Source organism: Urocitellus parryii, chromosome 7 (genome assembly GCF_045843805.1).
Source record: "Urocitellus parryii isolate mUroPar1 chromosome 7, mUroPar1.hap1, whole genome shotgun sequence".
NCBI classification, from domain to species: Eukaryota; Metazoa; Chordata; class Mammalia; order Rodentia; family Sciuridae; genus Urocitellus; species Urocitellus parryii.
Window position 1 is genome coordinate 164842038 of NC_135537.1, and position 13675 is coordinate 164855712.

The following is a 13675-nucleotide window of genomic DNA, read 5'->3' on the forward strand; positions in this document are numbered from 1 at the left end:
AAGCACCCCTGGGTTCAAGCCTCAGTGCTGGGAAGAAGAAAGGGGGCAAATATCAGAAGGAGACATTTGTAAAGATGAGTGAGACTTGAAGTGTGCAAGCCAGTAATGAAAGGGGTTAACAATAAAGATGATAGAACAATTAATGGAGAAAGATTTCCGAGGTGGTAAGAGGTAAGAGATACAAAACAACGTCCATGTGGAAGGATTAAACCTGGAAAGAAGGATTGATAAACTATTCCGAAATAAGAGGAAGAAGGGAACCATTGGAATTAGGTATAGAGAAAATTGCCAGAGACTGCTCAACATGTTTACATACTTTCTCAACAAGCCTGCAAAATAGAGATATGATGTATCTGCATTTCATAAATTTAGGATTGACACTCACCCCAATTGGTGAGTTAATGGTAGAGTGAGGGTTGGGGCCTAAGCTTGTCTACCTCCAAAGTCAGTCATCTTTCTGCTCTACAGTTTCCCCCTCCCCACTCTGTGAAGTAGAGATAATAACAGACCAACCATTTATGGAAGTAATTTTGACCACAGAAGGGCTTAGCTTAAAGAGGGGAGTAGTGAATGTTAGCTTCCTCATAACTTGGACCACTTTATTTTGAAGGAAAAAGTAAAAAATACTATAGGATATAATTTCCCAAGCAGTTTTTGTCTACCTCCTCTGCATATCAGACAGAATTTCTCATGCCATCTTCCTGTAACAGTCTCTTTCCTTGCTTATATTTGCCCCATCGTCACAATGATCTTCATGTTCATAGTGCCCCTAAGCCTTGTTTTCTACTTTTACCTCATCTGGTCAAAGAATGCTTCTTTCTGAAAGTCCTCTCTGAAGCCATCTCCTAGTTCTCTTTTTAAAATGTAGCCTTTATTTTTTGGTGGATCTTTTACTATATGTGGTGCTGAGAATCGAACCCAGTGCCTCACATATGGTAGGCAAATGCTCTACCACTGAGCCACAACCCCAGGGCGCCCGCCCCCCGCCCCATACCTCTTCTCCTAGTTCTAAGGATAGTTCATCATCTCCCAGCTTTTTCTTTGGTACTGACAGACCTAATTTGAAGCATATTTCCTCAGCTCAGAAGACCCATTAATGTCAGGTAGACAGGAATATCATACCCTTGCATCTAGTTTCTTTGCATTTTGAATAAATCTGGAAAGACTAGTATGGCAAGATAATAAAAATTTGCAGAATAAACAAATTATACAGAAAATGTTGTCTACTTTTTTTTTTTGTCTGCACAGCCAATAGTTTCTGAAGATCAGACAGCAGCTCTGATGGCCCATCTCTTTGAAATGGGATTCTGTGACAGGCAGCTGAACCTAAGGCTGTTGAAGAAACACAATTACAACATCCTGCAGGTTGTGACAGAACTCCTTCAGGTCAACAACAATGACTGGTACAGCCACCGATATTGAGGAGTGACCTTGTATTAAATAACTGCCTGCTGCTCAGAGATGATCTTTATTCTTTCATTGGGGTGTGGGGTAGAAGCCCTTGCTTGTTTTTTAAACTGATGAGTCTATATGGAGATATTCATTGAATTGTCAAGACAATACCCATTACAATATATTTTGGAACAAATCAAAGACCAGAACTTAAATTTTCACTTTAGGAATTGGATGAATAGGAGGAAGCTGTTTTTCAATTGATTTGGATAAAATTCCCTTCTCCATTTCAGTGCATTGAAGAGTGTAATTTGAACTTCCTGTAGAACCTTTTTTTGTTGTTGTTGTTCCCTGCTTATATTGAAGTTAAATATTTTTGTTCAGTTCATGTGGATGTTTTTAATGGGGATATCTGTTGTCAGTTTTTTGAACTGGAAGTTGTTTTCAAGACTTATGATTTCTGTAACCAACTCCTACCCTCAGTAACTTTCAATGTGGCATTGAAAGAGGATACAAGAACATGATAGAAGTATTGCTGCTCTTCCTTTTTCAGAGAAAAAAATTATCTCCCTGCAAGAGTTCTTAGTAAATGACACTGTTGCTTTCTGAGGACCATATTGGTGCATTTGAATATCCACCTTGCAGGAATCTCATGAAAGGAGGGAAGAGTGTGCTAGTTAACTCACCAGCACCTAGTGAGCAGTGTCTATTGTAGTAATTTTGCATATATTTTTCTTTTATTTAAGGAGAAAAATAGTAGTGTGAAATATTTTGCTAGTCTTATAGGGAAGGAAAATACCCCCTCTATTACTTAAAGGGAAAAGTCACTTTAACAGTTACCTTTTTTCTTCATGTCAGGGCAGATCTTATTTTACAGTAGAGTAAGGGAAGTGGAAACAGGTGAAAGGCAAGCTCCTATATTAATCTAAGTTCAGGATTGGAGGAGTGAATGTGGTGGGGGGCAAATAGGATATGCTACTGACTTCTTGAATATTTGAAATCCTTTCAAAGGTTATCTAGCCCTAGAGAGTCTAGAACAGGAAGTTGTGGTTGGTGTTTTTCAAAACCTGGATGGGGCAAACTCACTGATTTAACTCCAGGTTAAGTGAGAAAGAGATTGCTCCCAGGGACCCAGGTACTCATTTGTTTGTAGAAGAGAATCTTGGGGACAGTTGGTGAAGGAAGAGGTAACAAAAAACGCTAAATTATATTCATGAAAATTGCTTCCTGAAAAGGAAGAATCTGAACCCCCAACCCTAAGGGGTGAGGATAATAAAATAGTATTATTTAATCTGGTTGGCATTTATAATGAATGGCAATTTTAATTAGTCATAATGATGTTTATTTGCAGTATAACTCTTGAATGCTACTAAATAAGCCAGAATTCAGACTACAAGCCAACCAGGCTGTTTATTATTTAAAATGTTTTGATCTTGGCTTCTAGAGCGGGTGTCTGTAATTGGATTGATTGGGGCAGGACCTGCCTGGACATTCTGGGTCCTGCAATAGGGGTCCAGAAGGGCCCGTGGGTCGGATAGTCCGGCCGGTTGTTCTTGTGCACAGCCACTTAAAGAATGGTGAAATAAATGTTCATTTAAACTCCTATATGTATCTGCTGGTCCTTACGGAAGCAGCGCCGGTACCCTCCAGTCAGTGACCTTTGAACATCGGAGACCTTCCCTTCTTTTCGTGGAGAGGGCGGGGTCCTGGAGCAGGGAGGGGCCGGAGGGGAGGGGCGGAGCTTCCCGATGCTTCAAGTCGAAGCTTGGGGCGAGGGCTCAGTTCCCTCACTTTCAATTCCGAAAGCTGCCGTTTCTGTCGCTGCCGTCGTCCCTGGGTAAGGCATTCTCGGGACCCTCCTCTGCTTTCCTCTTTTGGAGGCGAGGGCCTTTTGTATCTCCTGCTCGCCCTACGTACTAAACTCGACTAAAGCTGTCTAATAGAATTTGAAGCCCTCCCTCAATGAAATCCGACCTTTTCCGTCCACGCCCACCAGCCGGCCCTTGGCAGAGCCCCGATCCGGTTGGGAAACAGCTTGGCCTTGGAGGCAAGGACCCCTTCTCCCCCCAACTTCCGAAGTTCCCCTGCGACTCCGCTGAAGGGCTAGTTGCCTGCGCTGGAGGCTCTTCTCCCCAAAGGCACATTCCAGAAGATTCACCTTCTTGCAACTGAAAAGGAATCCCGGATCCCATACCTAAACCAGGTGAGGCTTATTTTAGTCCAGAAAGATCAGAGTGGCTCAACTTACCCACCTCATTCTGGTACCACTCTTGGGGGTCTTTTTTTTTTGGGGGGGGGGTCCAGATTTAGTCTTGCTCTCTCCTAATAAAGGGCAGTCCCTGACATGACTAAGGGATTCCCCGGGCTTTCTTCCTACCCCATCTCAAAAGTAGTGAGGAAGACACTTTTGCTCGCACCTGGGATATTTTTAGACAGGTTCTTACCTACACCTGTGACCTGTAGCTTCCTTTCTCCTTTGTTTAAAGAGCAGCTGCCTTCCTATTAAGCCAGCAACGCCCAGGAGGCAGCCTTAGCCTTTCTGTCAGGGTGCTCTTAGAGGCATTTTTTAGAGTAATTGGGGAAGATGAAGGGACCTTCCAGATTGCTGCCCTCCCTGCCCTGAGCTTTATCCAGTTGCCTTCCTTTAAAATGACAGCTCAGCAACTTTCGAAGAAAAAAAGAACTGTACCATTCTCTTGTGGAAGTTCCTTAAAGTGAAATAACTTCTGCTTTTCTTTGGTTTTCTTTTTTTGTAGGCAGATTGATTTCTCTTAACAATAATTAAAGGAATTGAAAGGCATTTCAAGTTCCATATAACTCTTCAAGTCATATAACTCTTCAACCCATATAACTCTTCAAGTCTATCTTCCTTAGGTTTTAGCTTGCTTAGATATGGTAGGGCTCATGCCAGTTTTTTTTTTGTTTGGTTGCGGGGGGTACTGGAGATTGAACCTAGGGGAGCTTAACCGTAAACCGCATCTCCAGCCCTTTTGTTTTAAGACAGCTTCTCACTAAATTGCTGATGCTGGCCTTGAACTTGCTATCCTCCTGCTTCACCCTCTCCAGTTGATGGGATTACAGGTGTGCGCCCCAATGCTTGGTTCTTTGCTAATCTTGATAACTTAAAACCAGAATTATGGGGCTGGGGATGCTCAGTGGTAGAGTGCTTGCCTAGTATGCATGAGGCACTGGGTTCCATCCTCACCACCACATAAAAATAAAGATATTGGGCTGGGATTATGGCTCAGTGGTTGAGCGCTCAATTCTCAGCACCACATTAAAAAAAAAATAAAGGCATTGTGTTGTATCCATCTACAAAAAAGAGTCTCTCTCTCTCTCTCTCTCTCTCTCTCTCTCTCTCTCTCTCTCTAAAAAATAAAGATATTGTGTCCAGCTAAAACTAAAAAAAAAATTTTAAAAAGAAGTTTAATATTGAACTTTGTTCTTTTTTCACTAGTGAACCGTCCCCCTTGAACAATGGGTGATATGTTCTCCCAGATAGGCTGTCAGAAAGATGAAATCAAGTCAATACTGCCCCCCAACTCAGCCATTGGTGATACAGCTCCCAGCTACTCCAGCTTTGGAAGCAGCAAATCTTTTTGTTCCTGTGTGCCTGCTAGTGCCAAATTTGTGCCCTGCCCTACCTGCCAAGGCAGTGGGAAAATCCCCCAAGGTAAGTTGACCAAAGCTCTGGAAATAGCCTGGAATCCAGGAAGTGCTCTTGGCTAGCCAGAGTTTGAGGCAGCCCTTTTGAGTCTCCTTGAATGGTTGAATAGTGCTCTCAGCTCAGTCAGTATTAACCCATTTAGCCTTGGACTCCCTGCAGAGACCCCCCCTTCCTATATTAGATGTATTTTTCTGCCACTCTGCTCCCCAAGCATCACTCTGTGTCTTAGGATTCAGGAAGTTAACAGATGACCTCTCCAAAGAAGGTAAGCCTTTCTGATTCACTAGTGACTTTCAGAGAGTCTTCTTACCTATTGGAAATCTTACTTACCTTCTGGTTCAAAGCTGAGCTAGCTACTTCAGTAGCACAATCCAAGGCTCCCAGTCCTGCTCTGAGGCTAAGGCTGCATGCCTCTGATACTGCTATATAGAGTGGAGGAAGGATGCTTTTAGGAGGCTGGTTCAGGAAACATTTGTCATGATACATCTTTGAACTCCCTCTCATCATCTTTCTACAGAGCTGGAGGAGCAGCTGGTGGCCCTCATCCCCTATGGGGACCAGAGGCTGAAGCCCAGACACACGTAAGCACTCTTTTTCCTCCATCTCCACAGGTCATCACCCCAGGGGGCTGCTTTACCTATTAGAGTCACCATTGTGATCCCTCCTAAATTTTTCCCATTGGTTCTTCCCCAGGTAGTCTGAGCTTCACCTGCCTCCTTGTTTCCAAAGATTTTCCTGGTTTAAGAATGATAGGGGGTTGGGGGACTGAGGTTGTGGCTCAGAGGTAGAATGTTCGCTGGCCTAGCGCGCGGGTTCGATCCTCAGCACCACATAAAAATAAACAAAACAAAGGTATTAAAAAAAGAATGATAAGTGTTGGGGTTGGTGTTGTAGTTCAGAGGTAGAATGCTTACCTAGCATGTGTGAGGCACTGGGTTTGATTCTCAGCACTGCATATATACAAATAAATAAAATAAAGGTCCATCAACAACTAAACATGTATATATAAAATGGTAAGTGTCAGGTCTGGGATTATTCAGTGGTTGAACATTGCTTAGCATTTGTGAAGCCATAAATTCAATTCCCAGCACCATCCCCCCAAAAATTTAAAGAATGATAATTGTTGTATATATGCTAATTACCCTGTTATATGCAATATATCTTATATTGAAGCATTATATTGTACCCATAAATATGTACAATTATTTGTCAATCAGAAAATTCACAGACTAGGGCTGTGTCTCAATGGTAAAACACTTGCCTACCATGTAGGAGGCCCCAAGGTTTTTTTTGGGGGGGGTTTGTTTGTTTGTTTTTAAAGAGAGAGTGAGTGAGAGGGAGAAAGAGAGAATTTTAATATTTATTTTTTAGTTTTTGGCGGACACAACATCTTTGTGGTAATGAGGATCGAACCCGGGCCGCACGCATGCCAGGCGAGCGTGCTTCCGCTTGAGCCACATCCCCAGCCCGAGGCCCTAGGTTTGATCCTCAGCACTGCAAAAAAAAAAAAAAATTTAGGGGGTTCTGGGGATTGAACCCAAGGTCTTGTGCATGCAAGGCAAGCACTCTACCAACTGAGCTATATCCCCAGCCCATGCAAAACTATTTTTTAAAAATAAAAACAGGGGCTAGGGTTGTGGTTCAGCGGTGGAGCTTGCCTAGCATGTGCAAGGCCCTGGGTTCAATCCTCAGCACCATATAAAAATAAATAAAATGGGGGTATTTTGTCCAACTACACCAAAAATAAAAATAAAACCAAACTGAGCACAGTAGAGCATGCCTGTAATCCCAGTGATTTTGGAAGCTGGGGCAAGGAGGATTACAAGTTCAAAGCCAGAAACTTAGCAAAACTTTGTCTCAAAAAGGTCTAAGCTGGGCACGGTGGTGCACACCTATAATCCCAACAGCTTGGGAGGCTGAAGCAGGAGGATCTAGAGTTCAAAGCCAGCCTCAGCAATGTGCTAAGCTTGAGCAAGGCGCTAAGCAACTCAGTGAGACCCTGTCTCTAAATAAAATACAAAATAGGGCTGGGGATGCCTCAGTGGTTGAGTGTCCCTGAGTTCAATACCTGGTACCCCCCGCAAAAAAAAAAAAAAAAAGGTCTAGGGATATAACTCTGTGGTACAGTGCCCCAGGTTCAATCCACAAAACCTAAAGAATAAATACAACATACACAAAATGATTCAGTGGTAGAACACTTGTCTGACAGGTGTGAGGCCCTTGAGTTCAATCCCTAGTGCATCAAAAATAGGAATAAAACTCTTCCCCCACTCACCCACGCACAAAAAAAATGAGCATAGCAAATATTGTCTGAGGCCACTTCCTACCTTTCCTGGAGTATCACTGCTTCAAGAGGCATGGTCCTTTCTCCAAAACAGAAAGGACCTGCAAATCCTCCTGGGAGGGAGGGGATGGACCTGGCTGCAATTGGTTTGCAAATTGATTTGAGAAGTTGTTTTTCTTAAGATCTTCTCTTGCCCTGGCAGTCTTTAGACCTGCTTTTTTTCTTCAAATTAGAGATAGAAAACCAGCTGCTGCCTATTCTGGCACAATTCAAAACCTCAGAAGTAGCCCTGGATTTTTTTTTTTTTTTTTTTTTTTGGCATGTCTGTGACCCTGTTTGTGAGATCAGGGTCCATTTGGTATGAATCCCTGCAACCTCCTCCCAAAATCCTCAGCTTGAGCTGGAGACCCTCCATACAGCCTTCCCACCACTACATCAGAATTGGAAACTAGCAATGTCCCTAATAAGATACAAAGTACTGTCTCTATTTTTTATTTTTAATTTTGTAGTTGTAGATGGATAGCATACCTTTACCTTTGTTTCATTTTTATGTGTGCTGAAAATGGAACCCAGTGGCCAGCCCAACTGTCTCTAATTATATCTGTTTTGAATTAGATGGATGGTTTCCTGTTTCTGAATATTGTTTAACTAAATATACGAATCAGAATTCTCAAAAAATTAACGTGGACTTAGTTCTTCTAGTGATACTTACTAGCATTCATTGAGCTTTTTCTACATGCCAGGACCTGTGATTAGTATTTTTCCATGTATTATATCATAGCAAATTCTATTACGTAGGTACAATTATCTCCATTTTACAAAGAAAGTGGGAATTTGGGAGGGTAGGTGTGCTGCTTGACGTTATGAGGTCAATGGGGACAGGAAGGTGGGAATGGAAGCCAAGCTGCCTTCCTCCTAGTGCTGGGCTCCTTACTACCCATGCTGAACCACATCTGGAGAGCTAAATGAGCAGTCATGGAGGTGATATGTGTGGAGAGCCTTGCATCTGGAGAGGAGTGTGAGAACCCCAGGTTTCCTTGGTGTTCACACTCCTCCATCCTGTGTGCTGCTTTCCCACAGGAAGCTCTCTGTGTTCCTGGCAGTGTTCATCTGCCTGATGACTTCCTCCTCTATCATCTTTTTCCTGTTTCCCCGGTCCATCGGTGTGCAGCCTGCAGGCCTCAACTCCTCCACCGTGGCCTTTGATGAGTCTGACATCCACCTCAACATGACGGTGTGTGTGTAGTAGGTGCCCTGGCTCTGCCCTCTGTACTTCCCTAAAGCCTTTGTCCAACTTAGGTGTGGATAGCCAAGGATCTTGTGGCACTCAGAGGAGAGAAGTAGGGAATAGCATGAGCTATCTGATAACAAATTGTATAGAACTGGAACTCTCCACAATCAGGGATCAGAATCTAGGTCAGATTAATAAATCATAGTGTGGAGTAGAGTTGTCAGTGCCTGAAACTCTGGATGGACAGACAGAATGGAAAGAAGCCATATAAAATGGGATTAGATCCTAATGGTTTTTGTTCATTTGTTTTGAAATGTGGGTCTCACACTGTTGCCAAGGATGGTCCAAACTCCTGGACTCAAATGTTGGGTCCTCCTACTCAATGTTGGGACCCAGCCTCCTGAGTAGATGAGACTACAGGCATGTGCTGCCACACCCAGCTCAATGTAGCTTCTTTTTTTTTTTGTTTTGTTTTTATTTCTTATCTTGAGATGGGGTCTTGCTAAGTTATTGAGATGGTCTCAAACTTGTAATCCTCCTGCCTCAGCCTCATCTGTCACTGGGATTATAAACATGTGCCCTCTCACCTGGCTCAGAGCAACTTCTTAAAGGTGACCCCTCACCATTAAGAGCCCATTGGTGTGCTCGCTTCGGCAGCACATATACTAAAATTGGAACGATTGGCATGGCCCCTGCACACGAATGACCTGCAGGTTAGTTCGTGAAGCATTCCATATTTTGTGCAGTTCATAAAGACCATCTGACAATGGTAGGGTTTGAAGAAGTTACTTGTTCCGTATTGTGGTGATACCACAAGCCATGCTGTCGGGTCCTCCTACTCAATGTTGGGACCCAAGTAGCCAACCATCAACACAGCATTCTGTTCACGTTACTATTAATAAATTACTAAAAATAATCCTTGTGTCTGTACCTGAAAACTTTTTTCCATTTGTCCGATTCTGCTTCTGACTTAAGCAGTGAACTTTATATCAGATTTCCTATAACAGAATCCTCCTGATACATGTTTTAAAAAAAGAGCCCATTGGAAGCTGGGCATGGTGGTTTACACCTGTAATCCCAGTAGCTCAGGAGGCTGAGGCAGGAGGATCACAAGTTCAAGGCTAGCCTCAGCAACTAAGTGAGGCTCTAAGCAACTTAGTGAGGTACAGTCTCAAAAAGAGCTGGGGATGTGGCTCAGTGGTTAAGCTCCTCTAAGTTCAGTCTCCAGTATTAAAAAAAAAAAAAAAAATTGGAGGAGCTCTTGGTACTGATTCTCTGCACCTAAGATCTGTCATGGTTGGTTGGGAATCCGGCCCAAGAGCCAGACTTCTGAAACTATTTGGCTTCTCCCTTTCAAAGATGAGCCACTCTTACCCTCCCTTTCCTTGTCTTTATCCCCAGAGTATCTTGAATATCTCCAATACCAACTACTACCCCATCACTGTGACCCAGCTGACCATCGAGGTTCTGCACCTGTCCCTTGTGGTAGGACAAGTTTCCAACAGTCTCTTCCTACACATCGGCCCTTTGGCCAGTGAACAGGTGACTTCCCTGACCCAAGCCAGCCTTGCCCGCAGATATTCAGATGTGTGTGGTATTGGGAAGGAGGCAGCCTAAGGTGAGGCTAACCTTGTGCCCATTTGGTTAACAGGTGTTTTATGCAGTAGCCAGCAGAATACAGGATGAAAACACATAGTGAGTACCTCTTGACCTCTTTTCCCATAGTCCCTTGCCTGACTTGGAAACCCATATAATACCCACTGGGTTTCCTCATTGCTTAGCAAACTCTTCAGCCTCTTAAGTCCTGTCCCCTTGTAGCTGGGACTTAAGCATACAAGGACTTAGGGTCCTTAGCTTCTGCCTATTGGGCCCAGATTGGAATGAAAAACAGGCTGGAATTTGGTTAATCTTTTCTAATTTTTTAAATATTTATTTCTTTAATTTTTAGGTGGACACAGTATCTTTATATCACATTTATGTGGTGCTGAGAACTGAACCCAGTGCCTCACACACACTAGGCGAGCTCACTACCACTTGAGCCACATCCCCAGCCCCTGGTTAATTTTTTCAATATGTGATCTTGGGGATCTGAATCACTGAGTAAAAGGAGTCTTTTGTTTTCTGCTAAGGGCAAAGGCCAGCATGTACCTGGGCTAAGCACTGGGGACTTTGAGTGATATTGTAATCAGGGCCATGAGGCCCTTCAGGACCTGCAGGTCTCCAAGTTTTCTGAGAGGCTGTTCAGTATGAAACATGACCCCATGCTCTCTTTCTCTCTCTCAGCAAAATCTGTACCTGGCTGAAAATCAAAGTCCACCATGTACTTTTGCACATCCAGTAAGTAGGGCTTGGAGCTCTGGTGTCTCCTGTCCCACTTTTGACTTTATTCTCACTCAGCTTTATCTCCTATGGGGAGAGAGAGTCGTTGCAGCTGACCCTGTGAATATTTGTGTCTGGAGAATAGCAAGTCCACACCTTTCTCTGGGTCTCACCTTGCTTATAAGTTATTGGTGTGGCAGTCCCAGGGTTGTCTGGAAGTTGCTAGAACACAGGTGGGGCAGCTGTTCCTGGTGCCTTGGAACAGCAGGGAACAGAAGGAAGGAGGAGGGAGGTTGAGGGAGCCAATCTTTCCCCAACAGCAAAACAGGGTCAGACCTGTCCATTTCCTCCCAGACATGACAACAAGGCCTGCTTCCTCTCCAGGGGCACCTTGACCTGGTCCCACCTGAGCCATTCAGAGCAACTAGTCTTTGACAGCTATGAATATGTGGACTGCCGGGGAAACACGTCAGTGCCACACCTGCTGATCCCTCACCCACCATGACCCGACTGTCATCCCTGTACCCTGGGCACCTGCAAACCTGGTCCACAACTCCACAGTGCCCCAAGAAGGACTGCAGTGACTTCCAAAGGAAGAGCCTCACTTTTCATCCCTTCCCACACCCTCAGCACAGGGAGCTTTGTGTGACGTTAATTTCATACACACATATACCCTCTGATTTCTAAAGTTCTTTTAGAGCATCAGCTTCTGCCTTGGTCTGTCTTGAAGAAAGTCTGACTTCCCTGGGGCATTCCTTGGAGTCCATTGACTGGTACCTGTCCTTTCTGTGCTGAGCATGTTGATTGCACAGCTCTACTGCAACACGTCCTCCACCTATCTGAACATGGGAAAAGCTGTAGTTTTATCTGGCTTTTAAAACATTGACCCTTTTTAGGTTCTCCACCCAGTGATAGCAGGGGACATCCAATGCTATCTACAAGGCCCTCAGATATTCCCCTGTGCCTCTCTGCTTTGCTCATATGACAAAGTGATAGTGGTAGCCTCTTCTCTCTGGTAACTTGTCCTCCACCCATCTAACAGAGTGGCAAGCCCTTTAACCCCCTGTTAGTGGGTTAGTGACCATCCCTGGTTTCTAGGAAGAAAAAGCTGCCTGCATCAAAAGCTTTTCCTTTAGACAGAACAGTTGTACTTTTATTTCATGGCAGGAGTTAAAGTAAAAGGGGAGGGGAAGGAGGCACCTGGAAACCCCCTGAGTCTACACAAGAAAGAAGTTATGGCCAGAATCATTTTCAAATGTGTTTATCAAAGTTTCTAAGCCCACAAGCCAGAGTCTATGTGAGTGGACCCAGGCAGTTCAAACTGGGCCCAGCTTCTGTCTTGTGAAAGCCTGCAGGGGATGAAGCTCTCAGTGTCTAGACAAAACTTCTGGGCTCTGTTCTACTTCTTCCTCTGCCCCAGATCCCACCCTCTGCTCTGAACAGCCCCTGCTCTCCAGGCTTTGACACAAGGAGCCCATCCACGAGGACCAGGCTAGAGCCTCCCTTTCCTGTTGGTCAGGTAATTCCCAGATTCCCATAGGGCTTCAAGTGGAGGCGATTTTTGTAGTTGAGCAAAGCAGGAATGATATCTGTTCTCTAAATAAGGTTAGGCCTTTACATGTGGAGTGACAAAGCTAGGCAGTGGATGAAAGCTGAATCTGGAGTAAGGTAAATGGAGGGGACTGTGGTAAAAGAACTAGCAGACTAGCTGGGACTGTGAGGGGGAGGAAGGAATCTGCTGGCTCTAAGCTCACACCTGGATAGTTGGGATCAAGCTGGTGCCAACAAGAGTGCAGAAGTCCAAGGAGTCCAGCCTGAAGCTTCTGTATATAGGTCACCAAATGTAAAAGATTTATATTGTACTCAATAAACTACATTCAACTGTGTGTGTGTGTGTGTGTGTTAAAGTCTTCTGAGAGTAGGAAGGAGCTGGCAGACACTAGTCTTATCATAAACTATTTCTTAATGTTCCAGTGAGCATCAAGGCTGCTGAGAACATATCCTGCTTTGCTGGCTTCTGAGAGATTATTCACAGGAGCTCATTCTCTCCCTCTAATTGTGTAATCTCTAAGCTCTCTGCCAACTTTAGCTTCCTATTCTGTATCTTTCCCTCCATCCCAACCCCCTCCCCCCGACTGCTCCCCTCAGGAAACATCCCTGGGTTACACTAAGATCAGGCTTGGCTTCTTCAGTCTGACCCAGAGTGGATGCTGAATGGACTACAGTGAAATAACCTGAGCTGGGTGTAGTAGTGCACTCCTATAATCCCAGCAACTTGGGAGGCTGAGGCAGGAGGATCATAATTTCAAGGCCAGTCTCAGCAACTTAACAAGACCCTGTCTCAAAATTTAAATAGAAAAGGGGTAGGGATATAGCTCAGTGGTAAACTGCTGGGTTCAATTCCTAACCTGCATACACATATGCACATACACACACACCCCTCTGGTTTCTCAGCCCCAGAATGTGACTGAGGTGACAGACAGCCTTTCTCATAATGGAAGTTGCTGGAACATAGGTGGGGCAGCTGTTCCTGGTGCCTTGGAACAGCAGGGAACAGAAGGAAGTGGGGGGAGAGGTTGTGGGAGCCAATCTTCCCCTGACAGCAAAACAGGGTCAGACCTGTCCTTTTCCTCCCAGACATAACAAGGCCTGCTTCCTCTCCAGAGGCACCTTGACCTTGTCCCACCTGAGCCATTCAGAGCAGCTGGTTCTTGAGAGCTATGAATATGTGGACTGCCGGGGAAACACGTCAGTGCCACACCTGCTGATCCCTCACCCACCG

The 13675-nt window shown here is 44.5% G+C and overlaps 2 protein-coding genes and 1 pseudogene across 4 annotated transcripts in view; all 3 read left to right on the top strand.

The window, feature by feature from the left end:
* Nbr1 (NBR1 autophagy cargo receptor) overlaps positions 1-2997 on the top strand; it is a 28583-nt gene extending 25586 nt beyond the window's left edge. The window contains exon 22 of the mRNA XM_026382445.2: positions 1249-2997. Within this exon, the coding sequence (XP_026238230.1) occupies positions 1249-1422 (174 nt within the window). The 3' untranslated portion in view covers positions 1423-2997. The remainder of the gene's footprint in view (positions 1-1248) is intronic.
* A 181-nt stretch (positions 2998-3178) lies between these two features.
* Tmem106a (transmembrane protein 106A) lies at positions 3179-12723 on the top strand. Of its 3 annotated transcripts, XM_026382446.1 has the most exons (9): positions 3179-3229; positions 3389-3595; positions 4850-5065; positions 5577-5640; positions 8424-8577; positions 9976-10116; positions 10226-10269; positions 10858-10911; positions 11248-12723. In XM_026382446.1, exons 3-9 carry the CDS (start codon positions 4870-4872, stop codon positions 11396-11398), a joined length of 804 nt encoding a protein of 267 aa, XP_026238231.1. In that variant the 5' UTR covers positions 3179-3229; positions 3389-3595; positions 4850-4869; the 3' UTR covers positions 11399-12723. The 3 variants fall into 3 exon arrangements, with proteins under 3 accessions (XP_026238231.1, XP_077657254.1, XP_026238232.1); XM_077801128.1 differs by having other exon boundaries at positions 3191-3595; XM_026382447.1 differs by having other exon boundaries at positions 3191-3595; positions 11278-12723.
* On the top strand, positions 9216-9315 carry LOC113177950 (U6 spliceosomal RNA; annotated as a pseudogene).
* Positions 12724-13675: the final 952 nt, after the last annotated feature.

Excerpts from the sequence above, each read along its gene's own strand:
- Tmem106a (XM_026382446.1), top strand. The coding sequence starts at position 4,870 with ATGGGTGATATGTTCTCCCAGATAGGCTGTCAGAAAGATGAAATCAAG. Across the intron at positions 5,066-5,576 it reads CAGTGGGAAAATCCCCCAAG|AGCTGGAGGAGCAGCTGGTG; the intron begins GTAAGTTGACCA and ends ATCTTTCTACAG. Across the intron at positions 10,912-11,247 it reads CATGTACTTTTGCACATCCA|ACATGACAACAAGGCCTGCT; the intron begins GTAAGTAGGGCT and ends ATTTCCTCCCAG.